General features: G+C 38.0%; 1 protein-coding gene across 3 annotated transcripts in view; it reads left to right on the top strand.

Annotated features, from left to right (window-relative positions):
* Positions 1–15,082, top strand: part of LRRC7 (leucine rich repeat containing 7) — a 478,825-nt gene that overhangs the window by 417,780 nt on the left and 45,963 nt on the right. For all 3 annotated transcript variants that reach the window (XM_070364524.1, XM_005898157.2, XM_070364529.1), the window contains one exon: positions 6,265–6,486. In XM_070364524.1, coding sequence (XP_070220625.1) covers positions 6,265–6,486 — 222 coding nt within the window. The remainder of the gene's footprint in view (positions 1–6,264; positions 6,487–15,082) is intronic.

The following is a 15,082-nucleotide window of genomic DNA, read 5'->3' as shown; positions in this document are numbered from 1 at the left end:
AAATCTATAGGACTATCTGCTTCTTAAATCTATAAGACTTTCCTTTTGCCAAATTTCAGAATTGTTCTGCCATTATTTCTTTTAATTTTTCAGCCTGACTTCTTTCTCATCTGTTTTGACAATATTACTGTTGGAACCTTTGATTGAGTCTCTGGGACTCTGTTCATTTTTTTTCTTAGTGTGTTTTCTCTTTGTTACAGACTGGATAATTTCTACCATCCTTTCAGTTTTTTTTTTTTTTTTTCTTTGTTCTCTATATTATGATGTTAAGCCCATACATGGAGCTTTTCAGTTATTATATTTTCTAACTGTAAAATTTCCGTGTGTTTCTTCTTTACATTTTCTGTTTCTTAACTAAGACATTATATTTCTTTGGTGGGTTTCTGTTCTTTTATTTCTTTCAAGCATGTATGTAATTAATCACTGAAGCATTCTTATTGTTGTCATAAAAATCTTTTCAGTTAGTTCTAATTTCTGTCATCTCAGTGTTAGTATCTATTGTTGGTGTTGTTTTTTTTTTTTTTCATTGTTTGAGATCTTCCTTGTTCTTGGTATGGTTAAAACCTAGACATTTTCATACTATGTTACTAAACTCTGAATTATATTTAAATCATCTGTTGCAGCTGGTCTTTTCTGACACCACACCTGTTGCCTCATTTTGGCCAAGTTGGGGCACAAGTCCAATTTTTTCACTTAGAATCCAGTGACACCTGAGGCAAAGTCTCCTCATTTTTGTTACAGGATTGAAGTTCCATCTCCCAGAAGGTCTCCACTGATACCTAAGTGAGAGTAGCCTCATTGTACTTAAGTGATGGAGAAAATCCTGACTGTCCACTGAGACCTCTCTAACCACCCTAATGTGAAGGTAGAGAAGTGCCTCATTGCTGCTGGGTTGGGGTGTGAGTCCATGCTCCTTGTGTGGTCTCCACTGACACCATTGGGTGGCAAGTGGCTCACTACTGGCCAGTGGGGATGCACGCACTGACACCTCACTCGGCCTTCTCTGACACCACCCCAGCAGAAGTGTTGTGTCTTGTTAAATCCTTACGAGGGTAGACATCTCCTCTTCCCACCTGGTCTTTGCTGGCATTGTCATGGTGGGACCACAGTCCTTTCCATGGTGTTTGGCTATAATAGAGCAATTGTTATCTAAAAGTTTTCTGTCTTGCTAAGCTGCCCTTTTTCCTTTGTCCAATGGCTAGAAAAAATAGGCTTTGGTTGGGGCTTTCCTCATCTATACTGGTTGGCATTTTGGGGATGTCCACTTTTTCAAGTTCTAGTCCGGGATATATGACAAAAAAAATAAAGCCTGAGAAATTTACTACCATGTTGTTACTTGGTCCTTTGCCTCTTCAGTCTATATTCCAGAGTTTTCCTATATTTGTTTATTTATAATGTCCAGTGTTTTTCATTGTTCTTAATGGAGGGAATAAGGAAACGTATGTCTACTTCATCTACTTGAAGCAAAAATCCTACTGTCCTGATTTCTAACACTTAACCCTATGTGTAAAAAAAAAAAAAAGGTACTGCAGAGTATATGTTGTAGATTGTAACTGATAGAACTGTTTTGTTGTTGTTGTACAAAATTATTGAAACCAACTCATTTAAATGAGTACTGCTGTTTCCTTTAAATCAGTTACTTAATTATTCCTTGTAGATGTTTCTGTGTTGCTGACATTGCTCCCAAATATCTTTATAACTCTTTTGAACTTAATTTTAGAAAATGAATTGTATCCATTTGAGTATTCTCAGTGGCATAAATTTTCATCCTTTGAGGCTGTGTTTAATTTTTGGAAGCAATTACAAGTGGTCCAAGAGCCAAGATGAGTAGTAAAACAGATAGCCAAATTGAGTAATACACTTGTCAGTCTTTTCTAAGAAAATAGTGTGAACCACAACTTGATGTAGTGAAAAAATATCCTCTATTTTATATCATACAAACCCCCAAACACTTCAAATTTCCACAGAATAACGAGCTGTGAGATAAATTGCATATGAACAGTGCCATTTGGTATCAAATCACATTTTTTTTCTGTGGCTTTGACATAAATATTTCCTTTGGATGTTTGGAGTTTTTCTCTGTAAACCTTGACAGTATGTTTTTGGGTCAACTTGAAAACATCATATTCCATACTATTCTCCTCAAATACATGTTATTCTGTTCAACCTCCCCTTGAAAGTTCAAAACAAATGTCAAATCTTCTCTATTTCTTTTTATCATTCAAAATGTGCAACTCAACCTTTATAGAAAACTTCATGTTCAAATTCTCCTTCAGTATGAGTCAATGTTCTCATAGCTAACCCTCTACTTGAACAAATCCAGTCTCTTGACATTTTCTACATTTTCATCAGTCCTTTATACTTTTTCATGAGCATCCTTATTACTTTCTCAAGCCTCTGTGCCAGTCAGAAGAACTTCCTCTTTATAGTCCCTCCACACCACGATTGTTCCATTAGATGTCTTGTGTCATTTATGTTTGGTTAACTTCACATAAAATTAGTGTTAATTCTTTGCTTTCTATAGCTGTCATTACCCATCCCCATTTATTGCACCCTGTAGCCCCAGTAGAGGGTGAAAGAACTGCTGCTGATGTGAGCAGAATCATTTTATAGAATGTTCCTTCCATGCCCAATTTATGTTTTGCCAAGCCATCTGAGAACATAAGCATTATTATTTTACAATCATGAGAAGATTGCTAAATACACAGAGCATCCTCCTATTTGCTTAAGTATAAAGTTCTAAGTCACATACATAGGATCTAAAATTAGATAATAGACCTAATTCAAAAAGTAGAAATGGCTCTTTAGCAAATTAAAGGACTGCTAAAGAAATTTGATATACCCTTCCTCAACAACCTGATACTTTAGTTCCTTTTTGTGGTTCCTTTTCATTTCATAGTTCAACTATTGGAGGGAGAGAGACAATTTGGGGGAAAATGTTGTTGCACTATAATTTTGCATTTAAGAACATGCACTCTGATTGTCAGACAGCCTTGGTTCAAATCCTGGTCCAGCCAGTTTCCCAGTTGTGCAAATTACTTGGGACAGTTACTTAACCTCTCCAAGCCATAGTTTCCTCCTCAGTAAAATTAAATAATAACAACTAATAATAATTAATCCCTTAATACTATTGTAAGGGTTAAAGGAGATAATATGTATAATGTAAGTTTTAGCACATTGTCTGGCACCTAGTGTTTGGATGATAGCCATTGTTAGAAGTTACAGTGCCAGTTATTAAAGATGTTAAGTATGATATGGTGCTTGCCCTCAAAGGCTTCAAATCAAAGCATAATTAAAGCTCAAACTTTCCAATCAGAAGGCTATAATATAATATGTTTTAAAACTATAGCATACAGTTTTTTACCCTTGAGTAGACCATTATCAGAATATTCTAATCAATGAAATTGTGGCTAAGCAATCATTATTGATTATCTTACGTGAATTATGCTCATGGGACTCGAGCTATGTTCTGGATCCCCTCTAAATTTTGGGGGGTATAAAAATTCTTTTCTTGTCTGTCACTTTCAATTAAACAGCCAGTCTTCCTCTTTCCCACTGGCTCAAGCACTAACTGAAGACCCATGAATACTACATCAATGGAGACAAGAAGCGGATATAAAGTCAATTGATTGTTTACTAGTCAAGCCAATCAGTCTTAGTCAGCCTATACCCCCAGCTCCTCTAAGGCCAGGAAACCATTTTCTCCAAGTAACTCAGCAGGCCAGTGAGTTCATTCAGAGTACAGTAGCTCAAAACATGATCCTGGGCTTATCATGGTTTTCCTCTCCTACCTAACAAGAGAACATGAAATTCCATGGAGGTATGAGAGAATGGAATTTGCAAAAATGAAATACTTGACCAAAAGTGTGTTCAGTCTTCTAGAATGGCTGAGAAAGTTGTGACATCTTTCATTTAGATTTCTGAGAAGGGACTAGATATATTAGAGAAATACACATTTGCCTATTATGAGTTTATCTTAGTTGTGCTTATGATGTCATGGTTTTGTGATCCCTGGTTACATTAGACAGTATTGGTATGATAACTGTTTTGATATTGTGCTGTGTTTGATATTGTGCCTGAAACTTCTTTTTGCATCTTTTTCTCCAATTTCTCGTGACTGAAATATCTTTACTATTTTTGAATGTAAAAAAAAATTGTACATGAGAAGACAATCAGTTGGATACCTAAAATGTAATCAAATGATTTTTTACTTTGCCTTGCATATTGCCAAATAGTAATTTTTAATATTTTCTTAGCTGAAATACCTGTTGTTTGAAATCAAACAGCATGCCTTCCCTCTCCAAATGATTTTCCAATGATCACTGTCATCTCCTTATATCCCTTATGTTGCTCTTCTTTAAGAACTTTAATGAAGTCATCTTTTCCTTGAATACTTGTTAAATAAATTTTCCTTGTTCCTCCAATCTGACTTTTTCATAGTAATCAAAAATCTTGATTAGTCAGGAAAATTCACAAACTTTTATAACTAATAAATTCTTAGTTTTAAATTCTTACTTTTAAATTCCAAATTGCCTACCCTTAAAACATCAATAAGAAAGATAATGAATTCAGAAAGTAATCCCTCAGATCCTTTCATAATGATGGTGTAGTACCAAGCACAACATTAAAATATAGTTTCAAAAGTATTAAGGATGAGCATTCATTTCCCAAGTTAGACCTCCACATTAAACCATACTTAATTTTAAAAGGCATGTTGTAGGGGACTTTGCTGATGGTCCAGTGGTTAGGACTCTGCCCTTCCATTGCAGGGGGCATGGGTTCGATCCCTGGTTGGGGAACTAAGGTCCCCACAAGATGCCTGGTACAGCCAAATCAATCAATCAATCAATAAAAGGCATGTTCTGGTTATCAACTCACAAACAGAACTGCCTTCTTGGAAGGAAAGATGTCAAGTAGAATGACTCAAGAAACCCATGCTAGAGTGAAGGTGAGAAAATGGAGTGAACAAAAACTGGATTAGATATTGTTTCATGTAAAGATTGGAGACCAAACTTTCCCATGCCCTTTCTCCTCTAGTAACTACGCTTGTTAAAGTTGCTCAGTCTCCCAACTCTTTGAGACCCCAAGGCCTATACAGGCCTTGGTATTCTCCAGGCCAGAATACTGGAGTGGGTAGCCATTCCTATCTCCAGGGGATCTTCCCAACCCAGGGATCGAAACAGGACTCCCGCATTTTTCAGGCAGATTCTTTACCAGCTAAGCTACCAGGGAAGCCCAAGAATACTGGAGTAGGTAACCTATCCCTTCTCCAGTGGATCTTTCCAACCCAGGAATCGAACTGGGGTCTCTTGAATTGCAGGTGGATTCTTTACCAGCTGAGCTACCAGGGAAGCAACCACACATGGATTGATAAATGATCGCTGTTGCTTTAAATGGGGTACTGATGAATCTCTGAAAGCTCATGTCAAGATCTGCATGCATTTTAAAGACCTTTGCATAACTGGGCTTCCCCTATGGCTCAGCTGGTAAAGAATCCGCCTGCAATGCGAGAGACCTTGGTTCAGTCCCTGGGTTGGGAAGATCCCCTGGAGAAGAGAACAGCTACCCACTCCAGTATTCTGGCCTGGAGAATTCCATGGACTATTTGGTCCATGGACTTACAAAGAATCGACAGGACTGAGCGACTTTCACTTCACTTGCACAACTAGTGCCTCTACAGGCTAGACACAAGAAATCCAAGTGATTAATTTTAATGGAATTTAAAGATTCCAAAAAAAGTATTCTTGTTCTAATAATAGAAAAAATTAATAAATATCGATTATACTCACCAAAACAAGCTTCCTATACATATGTGTGGCATAAAGACAAATATGGAATTCAATTCTTTTGCTTCAGAATTAGGAATTAGTTTCTATCATTTCCCCCAGTGTTTCACATATTACATTTCTCTCCCTGCCATTATTCAAAATGAAATGCCAGATGGTTCACCTCTTTATTTTTTAAGTTGTGACTTTTTCTTCTTGAAATTTTTCAGACTGAACTTTGTTCCCTTAATAATGGGGGTTAAAATCACCTTTGATAAGCCATCAGATGACTACGAATGTATTTAATGTGACCTTGCTCTGATATTAACATTTTCACAGACCACAGAAGGCAGACCCTTACTGGTTTTTCATTATCCTTTCCTGCCGTGGCTGAAAGCCCAAATGATGCCACTTTACTGACTCTGTGATCTTTTTTCCCCCCTACTTTAATGACATCTTTCAACACCACAAATCTTCTGACAGATTATCTTCTCCACAGGCAGGCAGCCACATCCAGACCTTGATGGGCTCCCAAAGCCTTCAGCATCGTAGTCGGGAGCAGCAGCCGTACGAGGGAAACGTAAACAAAGTGACCATCCAGCAATTTCAGTCGCCATTGCCCATTCAGATCCCCTCTTCACAGGCCACTCGGGGACCTCAGCCCGGACGGTGCTTAATTCAAACTAAAGGGCAAAGGAGTATGGATGGATATCCAGAGCAGGTGAGAGGACTTCTTATAACTGATGAATTTCTAGGAAATGTTTGGGTAAGTCCCAGCAGTCCGTGGTTTGCCTTTCCTCATTAATGTAGCTTGAGACACGTTCATGCGTCACCATGTTGAATGGATTGAAGCCCTCTTTGTAGCGATTTTACTGTCATTTTCAGTGGTTAAGATCTACAACATATAGTAATTGATGGTTGGTTAAAATGCCCATTTCACATAGAGAAAAATTGATGAATTGGGATAGTTTTTCTGGTTTATCCTGCACCTTCTTCTACCTACTCTCAACTCTGATTTAGCTTTTCAGCACAGCTTTTGAATGTTACAAAGTGCTTCAGTGAATTAGGTGTATTAACCAAGGCTTTGGTGAAATTAACAGTGTATAAAGTAAACTGTATATTCCTTTCTATTTATGGGAATTTTTTTTTTAGATTTTGTCTTGTAATTGTTGAATAACACAGAGATAAATCTTTGCTATGATCAAAATGATAAAGCAGTTATGAGGGAAACATTCCCGAAATGCTCCAAAAGCTATTGATAAATACCATGTAGTAAAAAAAAAAAAAAAAATTGCTGCTCTTCTGACCTACCTAAAATTAGGATTTGGTTTTCCATTGTAAAATCTTATTTTCTTCCTTGAACATTGAATAGGCTCTCATCTTTTGAGTCATATTAAGCTTAGAAAGTAAGACAACAAGATCTTAATACTCTCAGAAAATTAATTTCCCTTATTTCATTCTGCAGATAATAAGGCAAAGCTCCTACTGACTTCACTAACCCCTTAATATGGTTTGTAAAGGTTTCACTTTATTATTGCTTACTCAAAGCTTCACAAATCACCCTTCTCATTTTCTAAACATATCAAATAAGATTATCTTCATTCTCCAGCTTTTTCCTTTATGCTATTAACAGTCATTTATTATTTGGATCCCAGCTGCTCTAGAAATCTCCTGTGTTTCCTAATACCCTTCTTGAACCTGAGATTATATATTAATCATTCTCAGAATCATGGGTTTTTTATGATAATTTTCTTCCTATCTTGCCTTGATCTAGGCCAAGTGTTAGATTTAAGGTAAAATAAAGCAGACAGATATCTTTAATCAGGTAATGAGTTGAGGTTTTCTAATTCTCTAGAGATTTTTAAAAGTTAATAAAGTTTTAAATTATGCTTTACCACAGGCATCTTAGGTTAAAAATTGTTCATATCCTCTTCACTACAAATACTATAACTTCAATCTAATTCTCTGATTTAATTATTCCTGTTGTTAGCAGGCATAATTAATAAAATAAGTTATTACAAAAGTTCTTTCTCCCACAGTCAGCACATTTAAATCCACTGAGATCAATGCCTTCTGTTTCACCTACTTTTAGTGATAGGGTTAGTATTGTTATTTGTTGTTTAATTGCTAAGTCCTGTCTGACTCTTTTGCGACCCCATGGACCACCAGGCTCCTTTGTCCATGGGGTTTTTCAGGCAAGAATACTGGAGTGGATTACCATCTCCTTCTCCAAGGGTTAGTATTAGCATGCAGTTATTCTGAACATTCTAAATTTAAAGGCCTTTTAGCGTTATTACTCCAAACATACATAAATTGTATAGCTTGACTTAATGAGAGGATTACTGTTTTAATTCACATAGTTATTAAATTTAAAACATCATAAAGAATGCATTTATAGTCATTGAAAGTGTTTTGCAGCTCTAAAAACATGAGATGTCTTTCAATTTGGGAGGTGAAAACTTAAACATTCAATGTTTACATTAAGGAAAGTACTTAAATGTAATTACTTTTTAAATTCCCAGGTTTTTTTCTGCCTTGGTTTCAGGCTGAAATGGTTTGGAATGCTGAGATAAAAACTTTGGAATGAACATGAGGAAGTCTAAGGAGACTTTAAACAAATAGTACTAGTCCCCAAACGATGCCCCCCCTTTCCCTGAGTTACAAATCCAGAGACAGTTTCTCAAAACATTTTTTATGATGCAGACTAATAATTATCCACTACCAGCAACCCACTCCAGTGTTCTTGCCTGGAGAATCCCATGGACGGAGAAGCCTGGTAGGCTGCAGTCCATGGGGTCACACAGAGTCGGACACGACTGAAGTGACTTGGCAGCAGGAGCAGTGGCAGGCTGACACATAGTCATCCTGGCTCATTACAATGTGCATCTCTTCCCAACTCCACCTTCAGTGACATCACACTGATAAATTGAAATTGTGAGGATAATTACACTAGGGAAATCAGCAAACACTACAAACCAGGGCCCTGACCTTCTCTCAGCCAGCTCTTAAACATTTTCCAGCACATCACCAACTACTACACTGTTTTTTTCATATCTGCCTTTTTCTAACCTCTCCACTTCTTCATTCAGCTCTACAAGGGGTCCCCAATCTTTTTGGCACCAGGGATTGGTTTCATGGAAGACAATTTTTCCACAGACCTGGGTGGGGGGATGGTTTGGGGATGATTTGAGCACAGTAGACTTCACACTCCTGTGAGAATCTAATGCCAAAGCTGATCTGACAGAAGACGGAGCTCAGGTGGAAACGTGAGCAACGGGGAGTGGTTGAAAATACAGATGAAGCTTCACTCGTTCATCTGCCACTCACCTCCTGCTGTGCAGCCCAGTTCCCAGTGGGCCACGGGCCAGCACCAATCCATGGCCCGGGGGCTGGGGACTCCTGCGCTATAGCATTCAAAGAATGCTAGAATACTAGGAATAGGTCTCAGAATTTGGAGTTTGAGTTTAACGGTACCTTTTACTAAAGTGTGTGATTCTGGCCAAGTCTTTAACTTTTTCATGAGGTTCTGTTTTTCTCCTTATAAAATGAGAACATTACCACCCACCAACAACACTCAAAAAGTTTTGGGGACAGTCAAATGATTCAATTTTACACATACACAGGCACATGCAAAATAAGTTTGGCACTAAAGAAATTGGAAACAAAAAAATAGAAATATAAGATTTTAAGGATTAAAATACTAGATGCTGCTTAATGATTATCAGTACCAACCTCCCTATACAGGTAGAAAACAAACAAAAAGAGGCTGAGGAGATTATATAATTCACTCTCATAATAAGAATACTTTATGTATTCTTTACATTCCTAAGTCATTTTTCTTTTGAAAACTCAGACCTCTCTAATATATGTGCGTATGCATTAAAAGCAAGACGTTTTCCGTATTTAGCAAGAAAAAATGGAGGAGAATATTTAAAACATTTAAGATTCTGTATAGTTTCACATGAAAATTATAGAGCAGTGATTGAAGTGCAAAGACCCAGGAAGTAACTGACAATTTCTAACATGGGTTTTAGACATATAAATCAAAATACTGTATCTTCATAATACATTTCTAGTGGTGCATTAAAAAGACCAGTAAAACAGTTTTCTTAAGTGATTACAGCAACAGTGTAAAATTTGATCAAGTACTGTATAGAAAAAACCTAAGTCATTCATAATTTTTAAGTGCAAGGAGACATCATAAAAATAGTACCAATAGATATGCTAGGTTGGAGATTTTTACTTTTACAAAATAATCACTTGGGATATCCCTGGTGTAGCAGTGGATAATGCTTAATTATAATTCTTCATTAAGATTCTAATTCTTAATAATCATCCACCTGCCAATGCAGGGGACATGGGTTCGATCCCTGGTCTGGGAAGATTGCTCATGCTGCAGAGCAACTAAGCCCGTGAGCCACAAATCCTGAGGCCCACACACCTAGAGCCGGTGCTGCCCAAGAGAAGCCGCTGCAGTGAAGAATGACCCTGCTAGCCACAACTAGAGGAAGCCCACACAAAACAACGTAGACCCAGCACAGCCATAAATAAATGAATAAATAAAAACTTTTTTAAAAGTAATCACTTATTGGAATGCTATAGGTATAAATGACACAACCAATTACAATGAATCTACATTTTTTTTTTAATTCAGGGAAGAGAAGTCTGAATGAAAATAGGAAAAGAAGGGACAACAGTTGCCATATATTAAGTGCCTACAGTATTCTTGCCTGGAGAATCCCAGGAACAGAAGAGCCTAGTGGGCTGCCGTCTGTGGGGTCGCACAGAGTCAGACACGACTGAAGCGACTTAGCAGCAGCAGCAGCATGCCATTTATATTACATATAGTGTATCTGTGCTATATATACCAGGTACCTTGCACACAGGCCTGGCTTCAGGATGTGTGATCTGTAGAGCTGCACCAAGTCCTGCACTTGGATGGGCCCTGCACTTGGTTTAATGCTCTGCTGTCACTAACTTGTAATTCTTAATAATCATTAAACAAGGAGTCTCATGTTTTCATTTTGCATCAGGCCACACTAATTATATAGCTTGTCCTGATTACATATACTCTTGCACTTAGTCCTCACAATAATCTTACTACTTTTTATAAATGAAGACCAGGGCACAAAGAAAATAATTTGTAAGAGGTATAAGTGGTCAAGCTGAAATTTTAACCTAGGGCTGTCTAACCCAGAACCCAAGCTCTGTGTGCCAGTTTTACTATTAAATTAACCATATGAATCAGATACTTGCTGTGGCCTCAGTGTCCCCTTCCATCAAATAATATTAATAGAACCTGTTTCAACTACAGTTCAGAGTTTTAGAACTGCTTTAAGTTCAGTTCAGTCACATAGTTGTGTCCAGCTCTTTGCGACCCCATGAATCGCAGCATGCCAGGCCTCCCTCTCCATCAGCAACTCCTGGAGTCCACCCAAACCCACGTCAATTGAGTTGGTGATGCCATCCAGCCATCTCATCCTCTGTCGTCCCCTTCTCCTCCAGCCCTCAATCTTTCTCAGCATCAGGGTCTTTTCCAGTGAGTCAGTTCTTCACATCAGGTGGCCAAAGTATTGGAGTTTCAGCTTCAACATTTGTCCTTCCAATGAACACCCAGGACTGATCTCCTTTAGGATGGACTGGTTGGATCTCCTTGCAGTCCAAGGGACTCTCAAGAGTCTTCTCCAATACCACAGTTCAAAAGCATCAATTCTTCTGCACTCAGCTTTATTAATAGTCCAGCTCTCGCATCCATACATGACCACTGGAAAAATCATAGCCTTGACTAGATGGACCTTTGTTGGCAAAGTAATGTCTCTGCTTTTGAATATGCTATCTAGGTTGGTCATAACTTTCCTTCCAAGGAGTAAGCGTCTTTTAATTTCATGGCTGCAATCACCATCTGCAGTGATTTAGGAGCCCCAAAAAATAAAGTCTGACATTGTTTCCACTCTTTCCCCATCTGTTGCCATGAAGTGATGGGAGGATGCCATGATCCTAGTTTTCTGAATGTTGAAGCCAAAAAGTTTAAGCCAACTTTTTCACTCTCCACTTTCACTTTCACCAAGAGGTTCTTAGGTTCTTCTTCACTTTCTGCCATAAGGGTGGTGTCATCAGCATATTGAGGTTATTGATATTTCTCCCAGAAATCTTGATTCCAGCTTCTGCTTCCTCCAGCCCAGTGTTTCTCATAATGTACTCTGCATATAAGTTAAATAAGCAGGGTGACAATATACAGCCTTGACATACTCCTTTTCCTATTTGGAACCAGTCTGTTGTTCCATGTCCAGTTCTAACTGTTGCTTCCTGACCTGCATACAGGTTTTTCAAGAAGCAGGTCAGGTGGTCTGGTATTCCTATCTCCTTCAGCATTTTCCACAGTTTATTGTGATCCACACAGGCAAAGGCTTTGGCATAGTCAATAAAGCAGAAATAGATGTTTTTCTGGAACTCCCTTGCTTTTTCAATGATCCAGTGGATGTTGGCAATTTGATCTCTGGTTTCTCTGCCTTTTCTAAATCCAGCTTGAACATCTGGAAGTTCACGGTACACGTATTGCTGAAGCCTGGCTTGGAGAATTTTGAGCATTACTTTACTAGCATGTGAGATGAGTGCAATTGTGCGGTATTTTGAGCATTCTTTGGCATTGCCTTTCTTTGGGATTGGAATGAAAACTGACCTTTTCCAGTCCTGTGACCACTGCTGAGTTTTCCATATTTGCTGTCATATTGAGTGCAGCACTTTCACAGCATCATCTTTCAGGATTTGAAAGAGCTCAACTGGAATTCCAACACCTCCACTAGCTTTGTTCATAGTAATACTTCCTAAGGCCCACTTGACTTCACATTCCAGTATGTCTGGCTCTAGGTGAGTGATCACACCATCGTGATTATCTGGGTCATTAAGATCTTTTTTGTACAGTTCTTCTGTGTATTCTTGCCACCTCTTCTTAATATCTTCTGCTTCTGTTAGGTCCCTACCATTTCTGTCCTTTTTCAAGCCCATCTTTGCATGAAATGTTCCCTTGGTATCTCTAATTTTCTTGAAGAGATCTCTAGTCTTTCCCATTCTGTTATTTTCCTCTATTTCTTTGCATTGATCGCTGAGAAAGGCTTTCTTATCTCTCCTTGCTATTCTTTGGAACTCTGCATTCAATTGGGTATATCTTTCCTTTTCTCCTTTGCTTTTACCTTCCCTTCTTTTCACAGCTATTTGTACAGCTTCCTTAGACAGCCATTTTGCTTTTTTGCATTTCTTTTTCTTGGAGATGGTCATGATTCCTGTCCCTTGTACAATGTCACGAACCTCCATCCATAGTTCATCAGGCACTCTGTCCATCAGATTTAGTCCCTTAAGTCTATTTCTCACTTCCACTGTATTGTCATAAGGGATTTGATTTAGGTCATACCTGAATGGTCTAGTGGTTTTCTCCACTTCCTTCAATTTCAGTCTGAATTTGGATAAGAAGTTCATGATCTGAGCCACAGTCAGCTCCCAGTCTTGTTTTTGCTGACTATATAGAGCTTCTCCATCTTTGGTTGCAAAGAATATAATCAATCTGATTTCGGTGTCGACCATCTGGTGATGTCCATGTGTAGAGTCTTTTCCTGTGTTGTTGGAAGAGGGTCTTTGCTATGACCAGTGCGTTCTCTTGGCAGAACTCTATTAGCTTTTGCCCTGCTTCATTCTGTACTCCAAGGCCAAATTTGCCTGTTACTTTATGTAGATGGAATAGGTACTGACTGGAACTTACATGAACATGTCCAATGCTTTAAAAAGCAAAAATACTCAACAAATGGAAGGTTTATTATCAATAAAAATTTACCTCTGTATCCCTTAGTGTGGCCTAAAGAGCTAATGAGTTTCTAATATGATTAAAGTGAGTTCCATATACCCCTGAAAATACATAATAAATTCTGCTACCAATGATATTGAATGGATTTAAATGAATGTCACTTTGTAGCTAGCCAGCACACTTAACTTTTTTTAACCTTAAAGAAGCACTTAGTAAACTTTGATTTTCCTCCTGAATGATGAAACTATCTCAAGTTTCAAACTACCCTTCACAATAAGACAAGGCAAAATATCTAAGAATTCTAATTTAATACACTTATTTTTACATATTAATTTTTCATAGAAATTAAGTAGAAAGTCTGTTTTCAACTCTATAATTAACATAAAATATATGAAAGTGATTTTTTTTTAACATAAATTTGACATATATTAAAAGCACGTAGGACAGAGTCCACAAGTTCCTAACTAAGACAGCGGTGAGATTCAACGACATACAGTTACTCGCGGCACAGGGTGTGCTTCACATGTGCACCTGGCAAGGCGGTGCCACTGTTCACTTCCGGAGCCTCTTCTAATCAGAAGAGCTGGGCTTCTGGGCTTCTCTCATGGTTGGCTGGTGCCTACAGTTCAGTAGTTTTAATGTCATCACTGTGTACAATTTCTTGGGCTGGGGCAGGAAGGCGCCAGTGTGGTCTCGGGCCTCACTCTGAGCAGGGAGGACGGACCTCAGTTATCATAGTCAATAGGTTTCCGGTGGAACCGCAGTCTTCCTCACTTGTTCTTGCTAATGAGAAATTATTATCTGGCTTCCAGAGAAAGGCCCCACACACACCTGATGCCTCAGCATCTGTCCTGTTATCTGCATCCCAGGGCTTGTATTCACTTAGAAGTGAGGAATCAGCCCAAGGAGCCACGTCCTACATGCATTCAGCTCCTGCCAAATCTACAGTATCAAAAGTGATTTTTTAAAGCATAAAGTACTATCCAGATTCAAGGTATTAGCTTCTGTAAACTAGAAATCTGATGTATAATAATGGATATCTTTTTTAACAAATTACCTTCAACAAACTCGTGTGCATGTCACTTGAAGTGCATTATCAGGGAACTCTACTTAGAAAAGGGATTATATAAATGACCCAGTTTTGCTCTTTTTTATGGCTGAGTAATAAATATTCCATTGTATATATGTAACACATCTTTATCCATTCCTCTGTTGGTGGATATTTAGGTTGGAATCTATAAAAATGATATAGACGACCTTATTTTCAAAGAAGAGATAGAGACAGAGGTAGAGAATAAATAAATAGATATCAAGAGGGAAAAGAAAGATGGAAGGAATTGGGAGATTGGGATTGATATATATGTACTATTGATACTATGTATAAAATAAAGAGCTAACGAGAACAACTCTACAGCACAGGGAACTCTATATAATGCATTGTAATGATGTGAATGGGAAGGAAATCCCAAAGGAAAGGGATATATGTATACGCATGGCTGATCCACTTTGCTGTACAGTAGAA

Source organism: Bos mutus, chromosome 3, assembly GCF_027580195.1.
Source record: "Bos mutus isolate GX-2022 chromosome 3, NWIPB_WYAK_1.1, whole genome shotgun sequence".
Taxonomy (NCBI): Eukaryota; Metazoa; Chordata; class Mammalia; order Artiodactyla; family Bovidae; genus Bos; species Bos mutus.
Note: the sequence above shows the minus strand (reverse complement) of the source record. Positions and strands in the feature narration are given on the sequence as shown.